This window comes from Euleptes europaea, chromosome 9, assembly GCF_029931775.1.
Source record: "Euleptes europaea isolate rEulEur1 chromosome 9, rEulEur1.hap1, whole genome shotgun sequence".
In the NCBI taxonomy this organism is placed as follows: domain Eukaryota; kingdom Metazoa; phylum Chordata; class Lepidosauria; order Squamata; family Sphaerodactylidae; genus Euleptes; species Euleptes europaea.
The window spans coordinates 62,885,671-62,912,673 of record NC_079320.1 but is presented as its reverse complement, the minus strand read 5'-3'; the positions used below and the strand labels follow the sequence as shown (position 1 = coordinate 62,912,673).

General features: G+C 41.3%; 2 protein-coding genes across 2 annotated transcripts in view; one reads left to right on the top strand and one right to left on the bottom strand.

Annotated features, from left to right (window-relative positions):
* FGL1 (fibrinogen like 1) overlaps positions 1-2,612 on the bottom strand; it is a 53,773-nt gene extending 51,161 nt beyond the window's left edge. The window contains exon 1 of the mRNA XM_056855075.1: positions 2,476-2,612. Coding sequence (XP_056711053.1) covers positions 2,476-2,612 — 137 coding nt within the window. The remainder of the gene's footprint in view (positions 1-2,475) is intronic.
* Positions 2,613-7,600: 4,988 nt separating this feature from the next.
* The window catches only part of PCM1 (pericentriolar material 1), a 62,695-nt gene continuing 43,292 nt past the window's right edge, over positions 7,601-27,003 (top strand). The window contains exons 1-14 of the mRNA XM_056855074.1: positions 7,601-7,697; positions 8,077-8,322; positions 10,152-10,424; positions 10,925-11,095; positions 11,248-11,361; positions 17,684-17,861; positions 19,382-19,491; positions 20,651-20,867; positions 22,403-22,592; positions 23,739-23,915; positions 24,236-24,390; positions 24,776-24,993; positions 25,448-25,593; positions 26,379-26,508. Coding sequence (XP_056711052.1) covers positions 7,602-7,697; positions 8,077-8,322; positions 10,152-10,424; positions 10,925-11,095; positions 11,248-11,361; positions 17,684-17,861; positions 19,382-19,491; positions 20,651-20,867; positions 22,403-22,592; positions 23,739-23,915; positions 24,236-24,390; positions 24,776-24,993; positions 25,448-25,593; positions 26,379-26,508 — 2,421 coding nt within the window. The 5' untranslated portion in view covers position 7,601. The remainder of the gene's footprint in view (positions 7,698-8,076; positions 8,323-10,151; positions 10,425-10,924; positions 11,096-11,247; positions 11,362-17,683; positions 17,862-19,381; positions 19,492-20,650; positions 20,868-22,402; positions 22,593-23,738; positions 23,916-24,235; positions 24,391-24,775; positions 24,994-25,447; positions 25,594-26,378; positions 26,509-27,003) is intronic.

Here is a 27,003-nt window from a genome sequence, read left to right as displayed (position 1 = left end):
GTACATTACAGAGCATTTTATAGCACAGATGCATACTCACTTGAGATTTATAGAAAATGTTAATAAATATCAAATTAAACAGTTATCAATGCTCTCTGTACGCAAAACAGCCACTTCACGTTTTCGTTGCCTTCTGTTGCCACCTGCTGGACCCCTGAATTTAGTATTGTAACATAACAAAGAATCCCTTTTAAAATGGAGCAATCGTGTATTCAAACCGATGACGAAGACAGAGGTTAAATGTTGTGAAAGAAAAAAAAAAAGATCATCCTGTCTACTACATGAACAGCAGCACTGGATATTTGCCCTTTCACTGTCAGAGGTGTCGTGGAAGTCATAAAGGCTCTGGGTGAGTGTGCTTTCACTACTGTAGTGGAATTAAACAAATGACCATTGTGGTATCAAAATCCATTCTTTCTCATGCTTTCTTCAGCGGGAAGAGAAGTCCAAGGTAAAGAGGAGTGGCAAAGACATCCCAGTCTTCACACCACCCCAACCTTCGCACTAACCAAGTATCCATGGCCCACTAAAATTTCACTTGCTATAACCTTACCCAAATATTACAGCCTCCATATCTTGATGCTCCTTACATGCAACAAAGTCCCCCCCCCTTTTAAAACAAATTGTAAAACTAAGGGCATCGTGGACAAAATACAGCTGGATAAAATTTTCACAAGAGAAAAAACATCTAGTTAAAAAGACGCTCAAAGCCATCATAAGCCACCTTCAAAAGCCACACTAAAGAGAGTCACTTCAACGCATTCTCATCCCTGTCCAACAAGAGAAATTTGTGTGTGCCGCTGATGTGAATCTGGATGTATGCCCATATCCACATCACAGTTCAGGCAAGATGTGTCTTTCAATGCAAATCAGGATGCACATTTGTATCTAGGACTACTATACATGGGTATGTGAGAATAACTGGACTGGGGCCTATATTTATAACTAGGGTTGTGCATATCGATAAACCTGAACCGAAAATAAACCTGAAGTTAGCCATTCTGGCAATATTTGTGTTTCGGTTTTACTGACTATCAAAACCTGGGAATAAAGCCGAAGCTGGATAGTCTATCGCCAAATCAGCTGAATAGATATTCGGCTTTTTTCAGCTTCGGCTTTCCACAGGTTTTTCCCTATGGAATTTTTTAAAATGAGCTCTGAGGGAGGCATTTTTGGAGGTAGCGTTCCCAAATTTTCAGGGTAGCTTCAAGGGACTCTCCTTGCACGAACCCCAAAGTTTGGTGAAGACTGGGTCAGGGGTCCAATTTTATGGGGTCCTGAAGGGATCGACCCCCTCCATAGAGAAGCATTGTAAACTTTACCATGCTTCTCTATGGAGGAGAGGGGACCCCGTCAGGACCCCATAAAATTGGACCCCTGACCCAATCTTCACCAAACTTTGGGGTTCTTGCAAGGAGAGTCCCTTGAAGCTACCCTGAACATTTGGGAACTCTACATCAAAAAATGCCCCCACAGGAGCTTTGAAAAAAATCCCCATAGACTATAATGGGCCCGTTTTTTTCCCAGTAAACCCAGAAATAAAGCCGAAATACCCCTTTACTGGTATGGGTATTTGGCTTATTCTGGGTTTACAAAACAAACAAACAAAAACACCAGGGCCAATAAACTTGAAATTCACCTTTTTTTTTTTTTTTGCACAACCCTATTTATGACACGTTTTTGCAAACTATTTTACAACTATACTCTTGACCATATGGATATAGGCTGATGAGGGAAGAAGCCAGGATTTCCCAGTTTCTTCTCACACATACAAGGAATGGTAAACAACTGCTTGCTACAGTATAATACGTGGCTTTTAGATGAAGCCTAAAGCCTCCCCAAACCCCACCCTCAAAACCCTCCAGGTATTTCTCAACCCAGATCTGGCAACCCTACTTATGAATCAATACATTTGATCTCAGCGAAGTATAATGCCATAGAGGCCACAGTCCAAAGCAGCCCCTTTTTCCAGGGGAACTAATCTCTGTTGTCAGCAGATCAGTTGTAATTCCAGGGATCCTCAGGCCTCACCTGGAAGTTGGCAACCCTACCTATTGCTCTGGAGAATTCTTACACAGTGCTATTTTGATTGGTCTTAATAAAAGATATAACATGGACTTTGTTTCTGGATTTCTGGACTATGAATTAACATGGCTACTTTTTTTTTTGTCTGCTTCAAGAAAAAAGTAGGTTTTTCAGCTACAGAAAATTCTTAATATTACATCTGAGAAAGGAGATCTGTACTTAAACTTAATCCTCCTCTCATCTTTATGAACTAGCCAGCATTCTACTGCCCATCTCAGCAAAAACTTTTAATACTATGTAAACAAATGATACATGGATAACCATCATCAGTAGCAATAGTGCGATGAGTGGAACGAAACTACAAACCCCAGAATCCCTATCGTAAAAGCACGTCAACCGCGCATGACATCACACGCACTACAGGACAGACAACGTAGTTTGAGCGCGTACCTTTCACGCTCCCGCTCAGTTCTGGCCGGCGCATAGCAACGGAACGGGACTGGATGCCCGCTGGTCACGTGTCCCAGGAAAATAAAGAGGGGTAGGGAGGAGGAACAGAAGGCGGGACGCCCAGCGCGGAAGAGCATGATTGTGGCCTAAGCACAGGTTACTAAGTAACGGTATGTATCCGTCCGCCCCTTCCCTCCCCCCCACCTCTCCATAGAAAGGAGGCCAAGATGGCGGCGAGAACGGCCGTTAGAGGTGGTGTCTGAGAGGTGTCCATCAGGTGGTTCCTCGCCACGGGCTCGAGGCGCCGGTAAGAAGGCGCGCGAGCCGGTCCGGTCCAACAGTCAGGTAAAATGAATGGCTGGGGGTGGGAACTATTTTGTCTGCCGTGGGGCTGTACCCACCCCCACCCCCCACCATAGCCGGGCCTGGAGCGCTCCTGAGGTGACAGCAACCAACAGCGAGGGGCTTCTGGGCCTGTGCGCGCGCCTGCCACAGGAGCCTGAGTGGGGGAGGGAGAGGCGGTGGTGGGGAAGGGGGGCGTGTCCGCCGGCTCGGTCCCGTCGCTCTCCTCACGCTTCGTCCGCCTCCTCCCCAGCAGCCCGTCGCGCGCCCTTGACAGGCCCCGCCCCCTTGCGCCTCGGCGGGGCTGGAGGTAGGTGTGGGAGGAGCAGTTGGGTACCTTGTCTCCAAGGAAACGACGCGTTCTGGTTCTCCCCCCCCTCTTATTGGCTGTTCTTCCCAGTTTGCGTCCCTCCCCCCCCTGCGGCTAGGCTTTGCCGCCGTTCTAGGGAAAGAGCGGGCTCCCTCATCTCGGCTCCACCCCGCCAACCGTCCCTCGTCCCCGTTCTTTGCTTGGGGGGTGGGGGTGGGGGGCAGAAGGCAGGTAGACTTCCTGCCGAGGGGCAGCTCTGCCCGCTCTCCCGCTCCGACTTTCAGAGAAGATTTGGCCATTTTGGACTCAGCAGGTGGGCCCTATTTTAAGACTTTCTCAAGTGTATAGCATTACGTTGGTGGCTAGGGGGTTCGCCGACGTGAGCCCTGTTGGACCCATTGTAGAGGCTACCCCAATTTAGGACACGCCTGGCTAATGGAGACCTGATCGAGGCCATCTTTTGTAATGCGTTTGCCCTGCAGTGTGCTGCCTAAGAGAGTCTGTGAGAGAAGGGATTTGTGAGGTCAAGGATAGGTGACCTACCTCACACCGTGTGGAGTAAAATAATGCTAAGGTTGCGGGGGGGGGGGTAAAGTGTAGACAAGTGTGGACAACTGGGGAAGGCAAACCACCCGGTAAAAAACTGGGGAAGGCAAAGTGTAGACAACTGGGGAAGGCAAACCACCCCGTAAAAATAGTCTGCCTAGTAAATGTCGGGATGTGACCTCACCCCATGGCTAGGAGAAGACCCTCAGCTTATGCTCCAAACTGCCAAGTTCTGCGCCGTTGCTATTAAAATACTCAAGAACTTTATTAGAAAATTATTGTTAGAATATTTTACAATTTTGTCAGTTTTAAGGTGATAATTTTAACCAAGGGTTGCTTTTATTGATCTTACACCTTTATATGTATGGGCAGTCTGTGATTCTGCGGTGCGAAACTATTGAGTCTGGAAGTTTTGATGAATTGGCACGTGATTGGTCAGTCGACCATATTAATAAATTTGAATTTTGACCTCACCCCATGGGTCAGTAATGACCCAGTGCTTGCTCAGGGGACTACCTTTACTTTTTAAAACTGTCTTAAAGTGCTGCCCTCTGCCTCCTGCGTTGCTGCTCCTGTCTGTAATTTACTTTCAAGGGTGTACTAGTCATTTAACTTTATTGGGAAAGGGCCTGGAGGGATCCTGGTGACCTGGAAGAAAGCAGAGCTTTTAGTTGCAACTCTAGGATTGCCAAATAGGAGATAAGCGCAACTGAACTCAATGGGGGAAGAGTCACTTCCAAATAAGCATACATAGACTCAGGCTGTTGTGCCCCAAACATCAGGCTGTATTTGTAAAGAAGCTTGGAACACTCCCTTAAGAAATTTGCTTCAAGATTATGGCACATCTCCCTGGCGGTTCCACTAGTGCTGCGGGAGTTTCTTGGCTGCAGCCTTTTGGAAGTAACAACAGTTGGTATTACCTGTTGCTACCACAGAAGGCAGTGGGGGAGGAGATGGCCTTGCTGGCCAGGTGTGAGCTGAATGGCCCCTGTAGTGCTGGCTCAGCCTGGCTTGTTCCTGGGCTGATTAAACTTTCCAGTCCACTATTGTTTCCTTCTAAGTGCCTGTTGTAGACATAAGAAGGTCCTGTGCCGAAGATGTCCTGAAAGTAAACATGATTGAAAAGAAGAAGAGTTGGTTTTTATATGCCGACTTTCTCTACCACTTAAGGAAGAATCAAACCGGCTTGCAATCACCTTTCCCTTCCCCTCCCCACAACAGACACCCTGTGAGGTAGATGAGGCTGAGAGAGTGTGACTAGCCCAAGGTCACCCAGCTGGTTTCGTGTGTAGGAGCGGGGAAACAAATCCAGTTTACCAGATTAGCCTCCGCCGCTCATGTGGAAAAGTAGGGAATCAAAGTCGGTTCTCCAGATCAGACTCCACCGCTCTGAACGACTACACCATGCTGACTTTCACTACACTTGTAGTGAAACCTTCCCAGTCACAGCTAGACAGTTGTACACAGCCTTATAATTGGTTCCTTTTTCTATTTTAGCTGCTTTTCACTGGATGAGAACATTGGAGAATTGTTTTGTTCTGAAGTGTTTGCAGTGTAGACTTGTCAACTTTCTGTATATAGTAACTCAAACATACAACTGATTTTGTTTTGATCTGTAGTTTTATTGTGGAAAATACCCATCTTATAACAATGAAAAGATGGGTGGTTAAGAGTGGCTGACTGTAATCTGGAGAACCAGGTTCGATTCCCCACTCATCCACGTGAAGCCTGCTGGGTGACCTTGAGCCAGTCACAATTCTCTCAGAACTCTTTCTGCCTACACGTAGGCAGACAATGGCAAACCACCTCCGAATGTCTCTTGCCTTGAAAACCCTATGGGGTAGCCATAAGTCAGCTGTGACTTGATGGCACTTTCCATTACCACAGCAAGATGCAGAGCCTGTAAGTGATTTTCATTAACTTTGAAAGGGTTTTCGTTTCCTTACATGATGCTTGTTTTGAGAACTCTAAGCTGGCTGTGAAAGGGGCTAATGTAAAAGTTAAGTGCCAGATCTCTAGAAAAGCAAACTAACTGTGGTTGAAAACATGGTTTTGTCCAGTTGTAAATGGCAGTTGAAGAGGCTGGGATCTCAGATTGAGTAGGTCATTAGGTATTAGGAACCTTTCCTCCGTAATTCAGCATAGCTGAGACATACTAGTCTTGAAGAAGTTCTGGATAGTGTAAATGGGCTGGGCTACTTTATAAGATAGACTCTGGCATTTGGGGCACAACAACCTGAGTTGGTGAATGCTAATTTGGAAATAACACTCTGCTAAGTTTAGTTGGTTTACCTTTTACTAAGAAAGCATAGGTTTGAACCAAAATCTTTCCCCTACCATTGTTTTGGTTTTGCTCCTTTGTATGTGATGTGTAGAAGAGTACTGTTTAGGGTGACCATAGATGTTTGCAACATCTATGCCAAACGGCTGCAGCAAATTTGCACAATTTGATCTTCATGGCTGTCTAATTTGTTCATGACAGCAGTACTGAATTGTGCTGGATCTTTTTCCTTATTTTTGTAGTTAGTTAGTGGTGGAGCATATAGGAAAATTCCGTATACCTAGTATGAATTTTTTTAATATCAGTAAGATGGTATGGACACGTCATCTGGCATTTTGTACATTGTTTTAAGAAGAACGCTTTTCTAAATAGAATGGTTTGCAGTCTTTTAATCTTTCCAGAACCCTGAAGTTGAGGGAAACTGTATGTATGCAACCTCAGTTTTATTAAGATCTTAAGTATTTCAGGATCAAGTATTTGAAAATTAAATCAGGTTTATTTTCTCTGCGTAAACATACTGGAAGAGAAATTATGGTCTCTGTTACAGTATTTGAGTTTTCTAATACAAAAATAAAATAGTTAAGATTCTTTTATGTAACTTTTGTTTGCTATTGTTGAAAATACAACAGATTTGTGCCAGAAGTTAGTGTAAACGTATATGCCATCTCTTTGTATTCATGGAAGTTAAGAGACCATGGCAGGACAGCAAAGCTTTTATAAGAGGATTCTTCTGAAAATAGCTTCAAGGAAGATGAGCATGAAAAGACTACCTGAAGAAGCAAGCAGAAAGAACTTTTAGCTTGAAAGTGTTTGCAGATAAGTCCAATAAGGATTTAGGTTTATTAGATTTTGAGAGAAGATGAAAGCATCAGTGTAGTAAACATATGCTACCTTTGAACAAGGTACTTCACTGCTTACAGAACTTAAATACAACAAAAGCTGTCTTATTGGGCATCCGGTTAACTCACACACCAAACTACCCCTTGCTTTGCCACTACCCACTCTCTTGTGAGAGTGCACAGAATCTCAGTGGGTTTGGGGTCTTAGCCTGCTCCTCCCTTTGCTCTGCTGATGAGAAGCACTCCCTGCTCCTCTACTACTTGCTCTTGCATGAGAGCCATGAGTGCTGCCCGCTTGTACTGCTGCTAAGCAAGTGACTCCCATGGTCAGAAGCTGTCCGGTAAGAAAATCCGACCTTTTAGGGTTTGGATTCAGAAACAGTGAAGCCATTGTACTGTGATGTGATGTGATGAGCAATTTGATCCCATGCCTGTTTTTATTTACTTGAGACGCACTGGGTTGTTCGGGGCTAATTTCCTAGGTTTTATAGATTTGCAACATTTTCCTCATTTAAATTAGCATTTCTAATAAGAAAATTAGTTATCAAAGTACTTCTGGTGACTTTTTGTTTTTGTTTTGGTGGGCTGATATGTATATTGCTGACGTTCTCGAATTCTACCTTGAAGTTTCTTAAGGTGTTTTGCTTTTTTAAAGTCATCCCAAAAATGAAATATGAATGTTTAATTTTTTTTAAATGGGCTTGTGTTCACTGGGATCTTCATGTTAATATATTTAGTGAATAGAACCTAACATTAAACACAATTTCTGTTGTCTCCCCAGGTATATTCTTAGTGGTGGTGGTGTAGGATGGCAGCAGGAGGCAGTCCTTTCGAAGACGGAATGGAAGATCATGACTTACCGAACTGGGGCAACGAGAGCCTTGAAGATCGGTTGAACAATACGGTACAGCCACAGTTTTTAATCTGATCTATTCTGGATTATGATAATGATTTCTTCTAGGCATCAGCAAGAAACTAGTTATGTGGGAAATTTGGAACCATAAATAATTCAGGACTACTGTAAGAGAAAGTGAAATGATAAATCAATGTCGGAGTACAAGATCAAAATCAAATTAGGTGGTATTGTTGAAAGCACTATCTGAAACTTTCTGTTATGTATATTGTAATTTGCTGGATGCATGTTTTGAAGTCAGATGCAATTTAAGTTAAACCCCCCCCCCCCCCGGTCAAATGCAATTTAAGTTAACCCCTCTCAAGTCATTAGCGTGAAGTGAATCCTTGTTCTCAGTTGTCATGTTTTTCTTTCTTTTTTGTTAACATAGAGTTGGGGTGGTCAGCCCAAGAGACCAAACAGATCTTCAGAGAAAAATAGGAAGAAAATTGTTGGCGAAAGCGACACGAGAGTTACTAATGACATCTCTCCAGAATCCACACCAGGAATTGGACGGCGGAAATCAAAGACCCCTCATAGCTTTCCTCATACTAGATACATGACCCAGATGTCTGTCCCTGAGCAGGCAGAACTGGAAAAGCTTAAGCAAAGAATAAACTTCAGTGATTTGGATCAGGTTTGTGCTTTGAGTTTACCACATTGAGTGCAATAGTGTACATGCAAAAGCCAATTAATATATTTAATAAGTAATAGTTGTGGGTGTACTGAATGGGCAAATAAAAGAGGACATTCTGAGCACACATCAGTTTTACCATTCTGAGCACACATCAGTTTTACCAGGTGAGTTAGAAGTTACGTTAATTTGATGTATTGAACTTCATAACAGCATCATAGAGACATGTGGGTAATATACTAAATTTGATTTGTAAATTATTTATCAAAACTATTACCCTAGAATCACAATACACCAGATAGTCATTTTGTGAAGTCAAGTTTGTGTTGGAGTCTACTTTTGGCCAGACAAATCTGACTTTCTTAGTGCTGATGCTTTGAGTTCCCCTTCAGTTGCATAAAGTAGGCATTGTAGAGGGGAGGGAGCTGTAGAGGCACATGCCGTGGATGTGAATGAAATAGGAGGAGAGACCGACAAGATGTCTCTGCTTTCTTTTTTCTTGCATATGCATTCATGTGTGTGTCCTTCCCTTCTTTTCCCATCACTCTGTTTCTGGAAGGGAAAGGGGGGGGAAACAAACTGTAGTCGAGTGGGCGTACTATTTGAGCAAAGGCTAAATAATTGGGAAAAGAGGATATGTGGAGCTGTTGCTGAGTAATCTCCTCAATCTGTAGTTCTGACTTCCCTTTCACAGATTGTTGTGGATGAAGAAAGGAGGGGTAAGGTAAGACAGGGATAGTTCGTTAATATGCCACTTGTTTCTTCTGAGTAGTCTGCTGGAAATTTCCCTCCCCTGACCCCATTAAAGCCTAGGATGCTGTTTTTTCAGGACATTGTCCTTTCTCCTCCTTGTCCTATATCTCTCTGTTGTCCTCCTCCCTGCTAGTGCTCACTTGCCAAGCAGGGACTGTTTTGCTTTAGCTTCTCTTGAGAAAAGGATGGGTGGAGGGGCTGTGGCTTAGTGGAAGAACCTCTGCTTTGGATACAGAAAGTTCCTGTTTCAGTCCCTGGCATCTGCAGCTAAAAAGGTTCAGGAGGTAGATGATGTGAAAGACCTCTGCCAGACATCCTGGAGAACCACTGCCAGTCTGAGTAGGCAATACTGACCGTGATGGACTGACCTGTTCTTAAACCTGTCCCTCTGGTTTAAGAACAGGGAGGGAGGAGGCAGAAGCCAACATCTGCCTCATCAAGTGTCTTGATGTGTTTCTTTATTTATAATGTTTATGTACCCGCCTCTCTCACAGGCATCCGGGACCCAAGTCTTCTAAGTGACAAAACATAGCAGGATGTACTAGTTGTTTGGCATTGTCTCTCCAAGTCCCTTCAGTAGAAAGGCAGGGAAGGGTTGCAGAAATCAGCTGCTGCCAGTACCCTGATGTGTGCTTAGTCATTGTCCTTTTCTCTGCTGTGTGACAAGATGGAGGTAGGGAAAAGATGTCTGCGGAACACAGGTAGTGGTGGGGAGCAATTCCTGACTTGTAGCACAATTTCAGCTCTTGTGCTTCCCTCATGCTTTCTGCCCCTACTCCTTCTCTGACTGAAAGGTGAGTGACGGAAGAGGTGTCGGCAAAGTAGAGATTAGAGGGAGCAGAGTCCAGGTGCCTGAACCTGGGATGGGATGGGCAGCTCTCCCCCTGCTATCTTGTTTGCCTTGCTGTGGTATTCTTTAATATCACCCTTTGGACAATGTATTCATCTGGAGGATAGACGGACACTTGCCTTTCATACTGTTGTCAAATTGTGCCATCACAGAGTTGTTTAATAGTAAAGCTGGAGCCATGTTTGAAAGGCCCCTGTAAGTGATCTTGTGATATTCTGCTTTTGTGTAGAGAAGTATTGGAAGCGATTCTCAAGGGAGAGCAACAGCTGCTAACAACAAACGGCAGCTTAATGGAAACAGAAAGCCATTCAACTTCCTGTCACTACAGATTAATACTAACAAAGAAAAAGATTCCACATCAAGTCCTCAGCCACAAGAAACGGGTGGATCATCACAATACAAAGACTTACTTACAGCTGCCTTGAGTAAGGATTTGTTACAGAATTGTCCCATTTCGATTGAAGAAGATGGAAGAGGCGAACCTGCTGTGGACAGTAGCCAGGTGGTGCTTGTGATTAATTTTTCCTACATTTCATCTTGAAAGAGATCTTAAGCATATTAACGAGTTTTTGGGTAGTTCTGAGATCTAGAAAGGATTGTTTTATTGATAGAGCATCTTTTAAGTGTGTTGACATCCAAAATGTAGGGTCACCATCCAGGCAGGATGTAGCTAATAGGTGTGGCAGTTGTGCAGCTATGCTGATTGGATTTTGGCACTGTAACACGTTAAAGACTTTTCAGAGACTAGTCAAACAAGACCATGTTTATTGCTGTCCTTATTTATATAGTGTTACTGTGTGCATGAGTAACCATTGCTTACTATCTCAGATTTTAAATTTGCAGTGGCAGACAATTTTCTACAGCTCTTCCTGTGGCTAGTACAATGTTTTGTGTGTGTATTGAGGTTGAAGTTTTTTCCTGTTCATCTGTTTTATCGAAACTTCTTGTTATGTTTATGCATCATAATAGATTAACTAACTACTGTCCCCTATGTCTTTTCAGATTGTAAGCCGATTAGTTCAAATTCGTGACTATATTGCAAAAGCCAGTTCAATGCGGGATGACCTTGTTGAGAAAAATGAAAGATCTACTAATGTTGAACGCTTAGTGCATCTCATAGATCATTTGAAGGAGCAGGAGAAATCTTACCTGAAATTTTTGCAAAAGATGCTTGTAAGTTGGAGAACATCTCTTTGAAGGATGTGAGAATTTTTGATGTTGGTCAATAGCATGGGGGTTGAGTTTAAAAAATAGCATTTTCCCTTCAAGTTCACTTTACTGCCCCATTTATATAGTTTTTTGTTTATGCCACTGCAATGTTCCAGGCTAGAGAAAATGAGGAGGATGGTCGGACTATAGATTCAGCTGTGGGATCTGGTTCTGTAGCTGAGAGCACATCGCTAAACATAGATGTGCAGTCTGAAGTTTCAGATACCACGGTAAGCTGACTTTTAGTAATTAAGGTGCTAGAGGTGGAGACTTATTTTTCTCTCTGCAAATTACTATTGTGAATCTGAATGTTAATATAAAGAAGTTTCTTAAAACTCAGTACTGCAAAGAACTAATGTTACAATTTAATCATGTCTGACTTAGGAACGCTAAATATTAAGGAAAAATGTTGCTGCAGTGGTGAGTCTCGTTAATTAAAACATCTTCTCATCCCAAGAAGCTGTAGTGTCCACCCCCACCCCCCGGCCTGTCTATCAGTGCAACATTGAAGTCTGAAGCGTTTTAGTGTGTAGGATCTCATTAAACATTGTTGGTTTGCATAGTTTGAGTTCTTCATTACTCCCCCTTCTGTGGAGTTCTGTTTAGCGTGGCTGGCTGGTTTCATGCTGTTTGCAGTTGTGTGTTGATTGCGTATTTGCAGCTCTGCTGCTCCCGCCAAAGAATTGTCCAGCCATCCCAAAGGAAGTGTGGTCACCTCATAATTCCTTTGACATCGCAATTTATTCTGATAGCTAGTTTATTTTCAGTATTATAGGAACTTCTCCTCGCTTAACTTTCTGAGGCTACCTGAGGTTTTGAACCATAATGGCAAAGGAATGGATACAAAACCAATAACTGTAGCTGGAAGAGTGAAAAAATTTAGCAGCTGAGATATGAGTAGGCCTCTAAAGGCTTTGGAGCAGAATTAAATATCCTGAATTTTGGACTTTTTCCTGAATTAAGAAAGATCTGGTTTTGTTTATATGAAAATCTTGGTACTGCAGTTCTGCCTGGGTGATTTCTTCAAATTCTGTCTAGTAAGCGACAATCTACAAATTAGCATTAGAGGGGAGTTAGGGAAAAGTTTGAATAGAGCATGTTAGATTATTCCAAAAAGTCCATTAAACTCTTGCCCATATCTAAAAGTCACTTGCTCATCAATCCCATATTTGTTAAAACCTTAGAATTACATGAAATTATTTTAAAATGTTAAGAACCTTTGTGTTGCTTAACACTGACCTGCCACCACAATTTATTTGGAATTCAGGAGTTGGGGCATGTATTGAGCTGTAGCTCTTCATTCTGCCTGTGGTCTTTCGTTCTCTGCTCATCCAGTGTTTTTTCTGTACTATGTGCCCTTTGCCTAACTCTTCCAGCATCTTCCCCCCGCCCTTCTCACTCAGTTTTTCTCCTTTCTGAGGGGTGAAAATGCTGCATCACAGGCCCATATGTCAACTTGACCATTTTTTTCTTCTCCCTTACTATTTCTGGCACTCACAGATCTGTCCTGCACTCATGTATGCTTAACAGTCAGTGTGTGCAGCTGTTGGCTGGAGGTGGGGGAAAACATGAGAGTGTGCTTTTTTGTGGGAAGGTATATGGGCAGGCAGAAGCAGTTCCTGGTTGTAAAGGCTGTAGAGCTCAACAAGGATATTAGATAATCTAAAGCACTTAATGAAGAAGTAAATTGGGAACAATAGCTGGTCACCATAAGTGATTACCAAGCGGTTGTCAACATACCTGAAAGAAACACCCTCTAAACAGCTTATCAAAATGTTAGATGTAGGTCACTGTGATTAGAAATTATGTGGTGATAAAATAATTGTAAAGGCTATTAAAGGTTTCCGAAATAGGGACCCGTATTGAGTAGGACGTTGTCATTATTACATCTGTTATGTGATACCATGGTTTGTTTTGTCTAAGAATGAGCTTTGGAAGTCTTGGACATTTCCCTTCCTCCCTTTGGAGAGGAGAAAAGGAACCCAAGAACTTTCTTACTACCGTATTTTTCTGTGTATGAGACGACCCCTATTTTTTGAACCCAAAATTAAATCAAAAATTTTGGTCCAGAATTGGGGTTCGTCTTATTCATGTTTTATACACGGACAGCAAGTGGCAAAAGATGCCTGTCGCCCTGGTTGGCTAGCGTTCAACCTGGTCACACCCACCCTGCCCGACAGCTGACGGGTGGGGTGAGTGGCGACTGGTTTGAACACTGTCCGGCCAGGGCAACAGTCCTCTTTTGCCACTGGCTGTCTTCCCGCCTGTCTGTTGGGAGAGGGTGCGTGCCACGCTGCCAGAGTAGCCCCCAAGCCTGAAGGTAGGCCTCGGTCTGCCCAGAGACCGTGCCCCCCTTACAACTGGCAGTCGGCAAGGTTCCCCTCTCCCAAAACACCCTCTGAGCCTCACCGCACGCAGAAAACATCGCCCTTCTTTCAGCTGGTAAAGAGGTCGCTGGTGTCCATGGCCCGGCTGGCGAAAGGCGCCACATTGACCCTGCCTGGGGGGAAGCGTCGAAGGAGCGGGCAGCGGCCAAGGTGGGGATGGGTGCTGCGCAAGAGAGGCGATGGCGGATGTAAACACAGCTGAGGAGGCAATACCGAGCAAAGCAGCCTGGGCCTGCTTCCTTTCTTCTCTCTCTCTCTCTGTCCTAGGCGCCCAGTCTGCTCGACAGCTGCCATTGCGAGTCCGGCCGCCCTAGAGCAGGTGATGGCTTGGGCCTGTCTGTGCGCCACTGGCTCGCTAGGAATGGCGGACAGAGAGAGAAGGAGAGAAGGAAAGAAGGAGAGCAGGCCCGGGCTGCTCTGCTCGGTATCGCATCCTCATTCGTGTTTACATCCGCCGTCACCTCTCTTGCGCTGCACCTGTCCCAGCCTTGGCCACTGCTCGCCCCTTCGACGCTTCCATCCCCAGGCAGGGTCAATGCGGTGCCGTCCGCCGGCTGGGCCATGGACACCAGCGACCTCTGCCAGCTGCAAGAAGAGCAATGTTTTCCGCATGCTGTGAGGAGAGGCCCAGAGAGTGCTGTGGGAGAGGGGAGCTCCACCGACTGCCGGTTGTAAGGGGGGCATGGGCTCTGGGCAGACCAAGGCCTACCTTCGGGCTTGGGGGCTACTCTGGCAGTGTGGCGTGCACCCTCTCCCAACAGCTGATGGGTGGGAAGAGAAGCAACGGCAAAAGAGGCCTGTTGCCCTGGCCGGCCGGCCGGCGTTCAAACCCGTCGCTTCCCACTCCGCCCGTCAGCTGTCTGTGTGTAAGACGACCCCCAATTTTGGACCAAATTTTTTTTGGGGAAAGTAGTCTTATACACAGAAAATACGATAATTCTTTCCATAAGCAAATCGTAGTTTAGTCATTATGTCTGAAAGCAGCTTTAAAGAAACTGGATATGGTCCATACATAGGACTTTATGGCCATGCTATTTGATTAATTTTATTTCAACTTTTTCTTTCCTTCCTTTCCCTTCCTTCCCTTTTCTTTGTTTTCCTTGTCTTCGCTCCTTTTGTACTTTCCCCCCTGTTTTTTCTTTCCTCTTGTCTCAACTCCTTGGAGGACCTATGATCCTTTGAGTCATTGTTAGTCACCTGTCCAACACCATTATGAACCAACTCACCACTGGGAATAATTAGTAGATGATAAATAATTGATGTGATAACCATCTTTTAAGCTAAATTGGTATTTATAGTTTTACCTTGTGTGTTTTTAACTTATATGTTTTACATTGTAATGTATTGTTGTTAGAAGCTGCTCTGAGCCTGACTTGGTTGGGAAAGGGCGGGATATAAATTAAATTAAAAAATCAAAGTATCTGTATGCGAGATTACTGACAAGAAATCTCCAGTGCAATTTAACAATAAGAAAATACTGATTTTGGGTGAGACTTGTCCTTAAGTGCATTGTAGTTGCTGGATCCTCATTATTGTGGAACATAATTGCATCACTCATGTGATCCCCTCCTTTAAAACATTACTGTGTCTAGAGTGGTAGTGGTCGCTTTTACAACAATTTCTGAGCCAGTGGCAGAAGTGTATGAGTTAGGGTCATAGCATTTTGCAGGTTCCGATGCAAAGAATTTCCAAATTTGCTTATATAAATTCCTTTGTCAGGTTATAGGAATTTTGACTGAATAATGTTTGTCACAATCCAGAAGCTTGTACAAGTACCACTCATACAAGTAGTTTATCTGACTAGGTACCTTCTTGGACCATACTCCCTGTGTCTCCTGATTCCCGCAAATTTGCAAATCAATTGCGGGAGCTGGTTGTTATAGCTACCTGAGATAAATAAAAGGATAACATGTGCGCGTTGGAAGAAGTTGGTCCTTTTGACCGACCTTATGCTCAACTCCAAAACTGCTTTTTAAGCTTTGTTTGGAGTTTAAAAGATGATTGCAAGATTCAGTTGAGAGAGTTATTACAGGGAGACTTAAACTTGATGTTCACATGCCTTTGCTAGTTTGAATCTTTCCTTTTTTGTAAAAACAGAAATACGTTAAAATATTTAAAAAGGGTGTGATGTAAATTTTATGTCTCATTGACAGATCAGAAACTGAGTACTCTCGTGATTTATATAAGTGTAAAAATTATTCTTAGCAGGAGTGTATGTTCACAGTCTAACTTGCTAAACTATTTGATAAAAGGAGGTATCTTTTAGTCTGAGAACTCGACCCCGCATTGAGGACAAACTAGGGAATTCAGCTTCTCAAGGACAGGTCTCAGACCTGAACGTTACAGCAAGTGCAAAAGTGAAAAGTGACAGAGCTGCTCTGAATGGCAGGGAAATCTGGCCTAGTATGATTAATAGCCAAGAACCTGGATTGCTCTCAAAGGTACACTACAAATATTGCATTGGAAATCTTACAGTATAGGAGCTCAGTATGCAGCCTTTCTCTTTCTCTTCTGTAAATTACTTGTTTTGAAAAGCAGTTAAAAATGTGTTAAATTATTAGGGTTTTTTACTTTGAAGGAGTTGAATTTATTAATACTTTTTAAAGCTTTTGGTAAAGTTACATGTGTCATATTTTGTTGCATAAAAATGAATTTTAAAAATCTGCTTACAACTAACAATTGAAAGTTAACATCTTAAGTATTCTATTGGGTTGAACCCTACCAGCTTTTAGCTGGTGCAAGAGGTGTGATCTCACCCCATTCCTCTCCTCACTGCAGCCCCCATCTTCTGTGGTTTTATTTAATCATTTTGATATTTATGCCCTGCCTTTCTCCTCAATCAGGAACCAGAGTAGCTTACATCATCATTCTCTCTTCCACCATTTTACATTGTCTCATTCATTGCTGGGAAGAAAATCAAGCCGCTCCAGTAAACACGAGAACGAAAAAGAGCAGAGGGCAAGGGAGATCCGTTTATTTAACCTTTTAGATCCCAACGCTTTTCGTGCTGAGCTTTGTCCAGGGATCCGATAAAATAAAGTTAAAATAAATATAACCCCATCCATATAAATGACAGATAATACATCCATGTGGATACAAATATTTTGTCATGTTAAAAATTATTTAAAATAAATTTACAGACTGACAATTTTAAAAAGTCATTTCCAATTACATTCTGAGCATAGTGTAAGGGACCTACTATACTTTTTAGTGTGATACAAGAAATATAAACCATTTATAACCAAGAATTATAGGCTAAAAAAAGAACTGAAGATGATATTGTCTACGTTTTTGATACAGACCTTTTATTAATATTAGATCACCTGACAAATCTCATCATGAAACGCATTGGGATCTAAAAGGTCAGATAGACTGCTCTCCCTGGCATGTTGTTCCTTCTTTTTTTCTCTCATTCATTGTTGGGAAGATGTTTGAGCTGTGTGATAGGAATTTTGGCTGGGTCTTGGCTTTTATCAGTGATTATCTCTCTTGCCCAGTTTTCGTGGTAATATGGGCAGTTACGTAATCATGGTGCTAAATTATTAGTATTAAATGGTTGGTGATTGTAGCAGTAATGGGTGCAATGTGGCCTGATTAGTTTTGTTCCATTAATTTCAATGAGAAAGATGGCTTAACTGTGGCTAGAGTTGTTCTTGTTTGGTTCTATAAGAGGAGCTATAAAATGGCATGTTAGTCTTAAAACATTACCTATAATGAATCTTGCAACTTCCAAAAAGGCAGGCCACTACACAAAGAATTCAGTGTGTAATATGCAACGCATTAGTTCAGATGTCTTTTAAAGAACTGAATATAACTAATACCCCACTAATTAAATGTTAAGTAGATTAAAGCTGTACCGAATATCTGGAATTTATTTCCTAGATATTGAACAGTAACTTTCAATTAGTGTAATAGTTACCAAAAACTCCTTTATTTTCAGATTTTGTATTTAATTTGTTCGTTGGAAGTAAGGTGAAAAATATTTTGCAATTCAGTTGTAGGTATGATGAGATTAGTTTAATCATTACGACTTCCATTGGTAGAGATGAGGGTTACCCCTCCCCTTTGCATCTCAAGCAGAACCATGCGAATCTGGTTGCTGCTTTTTCTTTTCTTTTCTAAACTTCTTGATTTTTCATTACTGTTGTTGTTTTTTTATTTCCAGGCTAGAGATCCCCAGCAAGAGGCTACCGAAGAGCTGGCAAATCTAAAGAAGCAACATGATTTACTGAAGAGGATGTTGCAGCAGCAGGAGCAACTGAAAGCTCTTCAAGGGAGGCAAGCTGCTCTCCTTGCTCTGCAGCACAAAGCTGAACAAGCCATCGCCGTCATGGATGACTCTGGTATGTTGAGTTGCGTTTACTTTTGAACAGAAATCCCCCCCTTTCCCCCACCTCCACAACTGATTGAGTGCCATTGACTATTTTAATATTGTAGTTTAAGATTGTTTCATTTATTAGTTTTAAATTTATGTGTACTGTGGTTTTTATGTATGACTTTACTGTTACCTGCCCTGAGCCTAGCTTTGGCCCGGGAGGGCGGGATAAAAATTTAAATAAAAAATAAATAGATTTTTCACTGCTTCTGCCATAGTTGTTTGAGCCCTGAAAGAATCCATCAGTTGATAAATTTATTTATTTACAACGTATATATACTTTTCTACTACAAAGTCAGGGGGTTGGACTGGATGGCCCTTGTAGTCTCTTCCAACCGTGTGTGATTTTGTGAAAAAACACTATCTCCCCCCACACCAATTCTAATATATTCATCATAGTTGCTGAGTGAATGATTTAGCTCATCCTCCCAGGACGAGAGGTCGTTAATGTCCTGAGAGTCAGACAAGGACCCAGGTGCTTCTCTGCCTCTGGTGGCAGTTGTTTGGATTTAGCAGTTGCCAGTAGTAAAATTAGTGAGCCCTGTGATGCAGAGTGGTAAGATGCAGTACTGCAGTGAAAAGCTCTGCTCATGACCTGAGTTTGATCCCGATGGAAGTCGGTTTCACGTAGCTGGCTCAAGGTTGACTCAGCCTTCCATCTTTCCGAGGTGGGTAAAATAAGTACCCAACTTGCTGGGGGTAAAGTGTAGATGACTGGGGAAGGCTATGCCGAACCACCCTGAAAACATAGTATGCCTAATAAATGTCAGGATGTGACGTCACTCCATGGGTCAGTAATGACCTGGTGCTTGCACAAGGAACTACCTTTACCTTTTTTTAATAGTAAAATTATTCATATTATTTATTACAGTGCTTGGCTTGGCTGAGTGTAATGGTTCAAGTGTCAGACCAGCATCTGAGAGACCCAGGTTTGAATCCCCACTCTGCTGTGGAAGCTTCCTGGGTGGCCTTGGGCCAGTCACACACAATGTAACTTAACCTCTCACTTCTTTGGGTCCTCATGGGGGAGGAGAGGCAGTGTATTTGATAAGAAATGAAAAGTATATCCCAACGCTCGTTAAATAAAATATCTTGTCTGTGTGAACTTTACATTGAAACTATTTGGGCTCATAACAGGTATTGGAATGTTATGAAGTGATATATGAATAATCCACAATGATGATAAAAACTCTAAAATATTTGCCAAGTTGCAATAAATTGATGTGTGGCATGGTGCAGTCCTAGTACAATTTTGTCTTTTAATAATTCCAGAAAGTTTGAGATGCAATCTTAGGGCAACAGATTCTCGCTGGAAAAAACATATTCCAGATCCTTAAAGTACTCCTAGATTCCATCCTTCATGGCATGAGTGCAGATTTCTACCAACTGTCTTTTGTGTATGGTATGATTTTAAAATGTATTTTGAAAAATTTCTCATGCAGTTTCGTAATTGGAATTTCTTTTTTCTCCCCTCCCCAACCCCAATAGTTGTAACAGAAACTACAGGTAGCATTTCAGGAGTGAGTTTAACATCTGAGTTAAATGAAGAATTAAATGACTTAATTCAGCGTTTTCACAACCAGCTTCATGAGTCTCAGGTAACCCTTTTTTTGTATTAATTTTGATTGGCAAACGAATGTACATATTTAATAGTAAATGGCTTAATAATCCCAATGAGAAGTCCGATACTGAACCAAGCATGATAGCATTGATCTTTCCTCCCTGCAGTACCTTCCATGATGATTGTCATGGAATAGGGTGTGTATATAGTTCTGATCTAATAGAGGGGAGACATCAAGTGCATAGTACATTGATTTGTGTCTGAGCAATCTGATCCACATACCATCTGATTCCCCCCCTGCTTGTTAGGGTGTCTGTACATTGTTTCCATATAAGCATGGGGCCTTCCTTTTGTTCATTCTTTCAGACTTCCAAGTCTACTGACCAAGGTCCTTGAGTAACCTAAAGGGCAGACAGTTAACATCCTTAGAGTAGCTGTGATTTCATATGTCCCATGATACTTTTACGTGACATGGCCAATATTTGATATGTTGGGGCCTTCAAAGAGTTGTGGGAGATATGATTTGGAAAATACCACTTACCAATCCAGGATATTTTAAACTCTCAAGGCTTTAGCAGGCTTGTTTGCTCATCCTCATCCCTGTTTTCTTTTTTCTTTTCTTTTTTAGTGTGTGTGTGTAACTGATACTCTGCTGCCCTCCCCATGTTATACCTCAAAGAGGGTAGTGTGGTATATGCTCGGTCCTTTATTTTTTTTAATTTAAAGATATATATATATATATATATATATATATATATATATATATATATATATATATATATATATATACACACACGTATGTATATGTTGCCGAGTTAACTGGAATGTTCCCTAGTATGCAGAAATCCATACCTGTTCGTAGGTTTTGGGGGTGGGAATTCAAAGAAATTGTAAGGGCAGAATTGTTCTTTGAGTCTCATGCAATGACTATGAAATCAAGGTGTTATTTCTTGCAACTTTTCAGTTACATTGTTCTAGTGAAGATGTCATAGGATGTATTGGCTTCTGCATTGTTTTAAAATGCATACAAATTGAGTATTTTATTAAAAGTGGATGTATTGTTCTGAGATCTTTTCTTGCTCTTGGTTTTATTACATGACACTCTTAAAATTTGGCCTTGATTTTTTAAAGCAACAATAAATGAACTATTCTAGTATTAACCACCAGAAATAAAATGTATGCATCTTTACTTCCAGGTTCAGCCTGTGCCAGATAATAGAAGGCAAGCAGAGAGTCTGTCTCTTACTAGGGAGGTTTCTCAAAGCAGGAATTCTTCCCTGTCTGAGCATTTGTCTGAAGAGAAGGCACAGCTCTTTAGTAAGATGATAGCACTACAGGGTAAAAAGCAAAAAATGGACAAATTGCTAGGAGAACTACATACACTTCGTGATCAGCATCTTAACAATTCATCGCGTGAGTAGCGTGTGATTTTGAGTTGAGAATTCAATTTTGGACCCTTTGAAAGTTTAAAACTTGCGTAGATCAATATCCCAATATCTGTTGATCTAAGTAAATAGAAGTCCTGTCCGTTTTGTGTTTTCTATCTACGTTTTAATCTGGATGTTTCATTTTCAAGTTCAATTCCCTGGCCAGCCTAAGTTAATTAGGTGGATTTGGATAAATTGTTTGCACTCGGGTTCTCTTCAGACATTACTTTTCCCCGCTTGCATCTTTTTTTATATATAAATTTTTATTGCTTTTTCAAAATGAAAACATACAAAGAATACATGAAAAAAAAGAAGAAAAAAGAAAAAATACATATAATACAAAGTAAAAAAAAGAAAAAATACATATACAGAACACTGATTAACTACTATTACATCTTAAAGAAGCAAGAAGGGAAGGGATAAACTGCCCAAAGTACATCTTTTAGAAATATGCACTGCTAGATATAAGTTGGACCAGTATCTGATCCTTCAATCATTGTGATTATATCCCCCCTCTTTTCCTAGCTGCTTTTAATAGAAGTCAGAAAAGTAGTATCTCAGAAAGCATTCTTCCTAAACCACCTTATTGCGATGTTGTAAGGGTAAATGGCTCAATACTGTAAATAACTTGGTACTCAGACGAGTACTGTTGAAGTAGCACTTAGTCGTCTTTTCATTCTCCTTTTTAACACAAATGAGCAAAACTCCATTTGCTAATTCCACATACAGTATCAGATAATCCAGCCTCCTAAATGAAAATAAGTTTGTGGGTTGCATCTAGGACATAGGAAAGGAAATGAAAAGCAGCCGCTGCATTAGGTTTCTGTGATGCAGCATTTATGACTTCTAGTCTTAGGAGGTGTTTTGTACTTGGATGCAGGTATATGAGCCTAAGTGCATTTCGTCTTTGAGAGGCATGAGTGGGCAGGAATCACTTCTTTTATGGATACATGTGAGCAGGGAGGCCGTGAAGTCATTGGATCCTGTGCAGATCTGTACTCATGCACCGTATATCTGACAAGTTGCAGAAAGATTTACAGTGAAGAGAGAGGATGAAAGGGATGATAACTTCTTTCTCTCTCTGCTCATCTGTGAACACATTTACTTTGCTAATGTGTGACTTGGCTCCTCCATTGGTACAGCTGACATCTCTGTAGAGTTGAGGGTACCAGTAAACTTGGTTGTGTTTGCCCAGTGGTGAGGAAAATAAAAAGTAGAAGGGCATCCAGACTGGCGGATGGCTCTTATTACCTGAAGGTGATTCTTGTTTCTTGAGACCACTTAGTATTTAGTGGCTCAAGGTGGAAACGTGCATGTCTTGTTCTGTTTTCTGCTTGTGACTAGCAAATGTGCTTCCTTTTAGTTCCTGGATGTATAGTTTGGTATTGTTGAGTTTCTCCACAGATTTATTTAGTATAGTGATCCACAGTACATAATCATAAAGGCAATCCTTGAATCGTTGATTTTACTTAATTTTTGCCTACAACAAGACAAATTCTGATTTCATCTTGTGGTTTGCAGTATTGCCTGTCACCGGCTCACCTCAGAGGAGTGCAGATCAAAGAAATCCCATGTCAGCAGCTTCTGAAGTGGCAGCTGTCAATGAAGAATCTCACAGTTTACCATCATCTGTTGTGTATCATCGGGATTCTGTAACCTCTCAGAACGAGAGTGAAGACGATGAGCACCTAAACCCAACAGAAAAGCTACAGTAATATTTTTAGATTCTGATCTTGTATAATTAATTTATTATGTGGGTTGACTTTATTGGCCAGTTAGCAGTGATATTTTATCAGAAGCTTGTGCTTTGCCACACAGGACAAACTAGTTAGTCCCACTTTGAGTGGGAATTTTAAAAAACTGTTCTGTCAGTACATATTGTGGTGGCTCCTACTCCTATCCTACAACCCACTGAGCAAAGTTTGAAGCCTTTCTCCAACTCAAGTTGCTTTTCCATTGGAGGAAGGCTTGGAGGACGGTTGGATCCACCCCATGGCATTACAGGGGATTATATGTGCTTGGTTGCTAGTGATAGTTGGGGGGGAAAGAAAGCTTGGATGCTCATGCTAATTTCTCACAAACAGTTAGCACATGCTTTCTAGCTGGATTGTTCAACTGAGATCTTTGACATGCACAAATAAAATTCACAGTCCTACTTGGCAGTACCGTGTAACTGTGCTGTCAGAATCTGATTCTACCCAAAGCCAGAACCATTAGGAAATCAGGGCACAGAACAAGGAGGTGGTATGGCATAGTAATGAGGAGATGGTCATCTAGTTTAAATCTCACTGCTTCCATGAATTAGATGGGCCTTGGGAGGCCAAACTTCCTTGACTTCTGCTTCTTACTTCATAATGGAGATAATATTGATCTCACTTAGGGGTCTGTGGTAGAATTTCCAACAAGATAATGTCCACAAAGCACTTTGACAACTTTTAATACTGTATACATCTGATGTAATGAGCCAGATTACAAAGGAATGACACAAATGTCTGGTACGGTATGTTATTAAACCCATAAACTGTCAAGTCTACTTGATGTGTGTCTAGGTGAAATCAAGTTCCAGCCTCTCCCCATTTTCTTTCTTTGTAAAATGTTTCTTTGTATGGTCTGCAAAATTCTTTTCAAATAGAAAAATATATTTTATAGACTTTAATTAATATGTTACTGTTCCTCCAGTGCTTATAAAGAGAAAAAACACTAGTGATTTCCAGGGGCTTGTACAAAAACAGTCAATTCCTCCTCCCGTGCCTCAGAAAATGCAAACTCTGATTGTCCCAAAACAAGAATAAGTTGGGTTTTTTTACTGTGTTGAAATCAAATGAGCAAGCTGTCCCTCGGATCTCCTTTCTTGTAGGAAGTTAAATGAAGTTCGGAAAAGACTGAACGAATTGCGTGAATTGGTCCACTATTACGAACAGACCTCTGATATGATGACTGATGCAGTAAATGAAAACACTAAAGAGGAAGAAGAAACTGAAGATTCAGAGTGTGATTCAGAGCATGAGAATCCCCAGCCAGTTACTAATATTAGGTTGGTTTTGATTGTCACTTAATAAAATGAGTTTAACATAATACTAACAAATCCTAGATTTATATTATCAGAATAGATGGCTGTTATTTGACTGGCCACCATTCTGTAACAGTTGATCTTGTCTGGAATACATGGAGCTTGATCTGATATTATGAGAAATGGGGCTATTAGGAGCTTATGCATCTGTGTTTTCTCTTCAATAGTTATGTGCAGAGTGTGTGTGTGTGTGTGTGTGTGAGCTCACACCCCTCCATGTGAGTTGTTAGAATTCTACTTGGCCCAGTTGTCAGTAGAAGCTGAACTATTTTTTCTCCTCCTAGAAATCCTCAGGGAACCAGTAGCTGGGGAGAAATAAATTGCAACAGCAATTTGCAGTGTGGGACTAATAACCGAAATGGAAGGCATCTTAATACGGCTTGCGAAATAAACAACCGATCTGCCAATGTAAGAATGCTGAACATGCCCTCAACCTTAGGTATGTCTCAGAATAATCCTATCAGTGGCTTTCTTTTTGTTTTATACTTTGAAGATTTAAAAAATAGATGTCTTAATGTTCCAGGGAGTCCTGGCATAATCCTAATGTAAGACTGAAACCTTAGTACAGTTACATGAAATTAATGGGGATTAATTCCCAATCAAGGTACTTAAGATCAGTGTGCAAGTCTTTGTGAAGAAGTACAACTTTGTGTTAGAATCACTTGCAGTTAATTTCAGGTGGATAGCTGTTTTAGTCTGAAATAGAAGAGCAAGATCAAAGTCCAGTAGCACCTTAAAGACCAGCGTGATTTCCAGAGTACAAGGTTTAGAGAGTCAAAGCTTCCTTCGTCAGTTAACTTTAGTTAACTCTGTTTTTCGGTCAGACTGTCATTATAATAGAGAAGATGACGAAGGTGCAGATATACCACAAGGTGAGGAGGATGGTGAGGCCGATAGAGCCAGCGAAGCTTCTTTATCCAGTCGCAGAAGCAGTGTGGCTGATGATGCTCCAGAAGATGTGGAGTTTGAGCAGAAGATTAACAGACTGATAGCAGCAAAGCAGAAACTTAGGCAACTTCAAAATCTTGTTGCTATGGTACAGGTATGTTTTCATTCTAGCAGGCCAGTATAGCCACTTCCACTGACACTGTTTTGAGGCTGTGTGTGTTTTTTAAGCAAGATTGGTAGTATAATCTGGTTTGTCTAACCCTGGTTTCCTCTGTAAGACATGAGATATTCTTAAACTTTGAAATTCTAAAAGTAACTTCACAGTACCTTTTTTAACAACAAAAATTGAGTCAGTGGAAATTTTAGGGTATTTGACAAAGGCCGCAAATTGTTTCTGTAGTCCCCTCCCATAATTCCTTCACCCATCTGTATGTTCTTCCTGTGTGCCCTGTAACAGTGTGTGACACGACCAGGTGTCCGGGATACATGGAATAGACAAAGTATTTCTCCATGCTATGGTACATTTTTGAACACTTAACAAAAACAAAGTGAGGTGTGTGCCTAGCTGTGGCTTTGGTACCATGGCGTGACGATTCTTGTTCTTCTAGGATGATGATGTAGAGCCAGAGGCTGCAGTGAGGGACAACATGAGTGAATTCTTTCTGGCTGAAGAAAAAGAAAAGCAACAACCGAACAACGTTCGAGCCAACACAAACAAATCACAGAAAGGCATGGGGCTGAATGAAAAAGCAAGGTATAGCCTCTTTTACCTAGCTTAAAATTCTTGATAGGACAGACTCACCTACTGGCTTTAAGGAAGGTTCCAACCTGTTCTTTTCCCCACAACCCTAGTTCAGAGTCTAAAGGGGGGAGGGAAGGCCAACAGGAAGGTATTGTGCATGTTGGGGAGTATATCCGTGAGTGTAGGGAGCACTATGAAGCCTGGAGACTTTGCCAGTTCAAAGTAGATTAGTTTTTTTAAAAAGACATGACTACATGTCAAACGCGTAGTTGCTCTGATTAGAGAAAATAACTAAGTTTGTAGAAAATTGGAAACGATTTATTGACTTTTTGCGTAATACGGGGAAAAATGAATTGATGATTTGTGGGTTTGAAGAATAAGAATGTAGGCATGAAAGAGAAGTTTGATTTTTAGTTGTAAGAATAATTTAAAAATACTTTTGTATATGTAGCTAGAGAATAGGTTGTAATTCTGAATTAGATTTATATTCGATACAAATGAAAACGTAAGTATTTTTCCTGTTTGTATTTTTATTTCCTTTTTAATTTTTATTGTCTTGATGTAATTTTGTTAACAATAAATTTAATAAAATAAAAATGGAAGTCTCTTGTGTGACCAGTGGTTACACAAGCAACCAAAAAAAATCATAGTCTCCTAACTCAGTCTGTTCTGTTTTATATTTTAATGGTCCCTATTCCAAATGAACCTAGGGTTGGTGTTTGCCCATTTCTTGTTCAGTATGGTTTATTGTAAAATTCTGGTTCAAGAAGATGTTAATGTGAGTGATTTTATTTTAGGGAAAGATTCTATGAAGCCAAACTTCAACAACAACAGAGAGAACTTAAACATCTCCAAGAAGAAAGGCAGAAACTGATAAAGATTCAGGAAAAAATCCAGGTGTTGCAGAAGGCTTGTCCAGATCTTCAGGTAGGTAGATTGGGCTATGTTGCAAGAGGGAAAGAGGCAGCCCCAACAGCAGTTTTCTGTGACCTCTCATTGGAATGTTGCTCATTTAAGCATCCAGTCTTAATAAGTGTGTATTTTGTAACCTTCTTAATCCTTGCAGAGATAAGAGATTAGTTTTGAAAATATAGTGAGCAGGAAGAGAAAAATCAGAAACAGTAACAAAGAAGTCCAGGTTTGTTCTCAACTAAAGTTTCTAGGCATGTATATCAAGATTTCTAAAGCTAATTCCAGTATTCCACATTTGGCAATAATACATAAATTAATAGGTATCATTTGGAATGGACAGAGCTATAATTATGGTCATGAAAACTGCCATGCAAGTGAGTGGCAGCCTTCCAGCTTATGAGATGTTCGCTGTTTGATGCTTAATGAGGAACAGCTTGTGCACTGTCTGAAGATTAAAAAGTCGACATCAAAATGCATCCCATGTGTATCTTTTCTTTGAGTTCAGTGTTT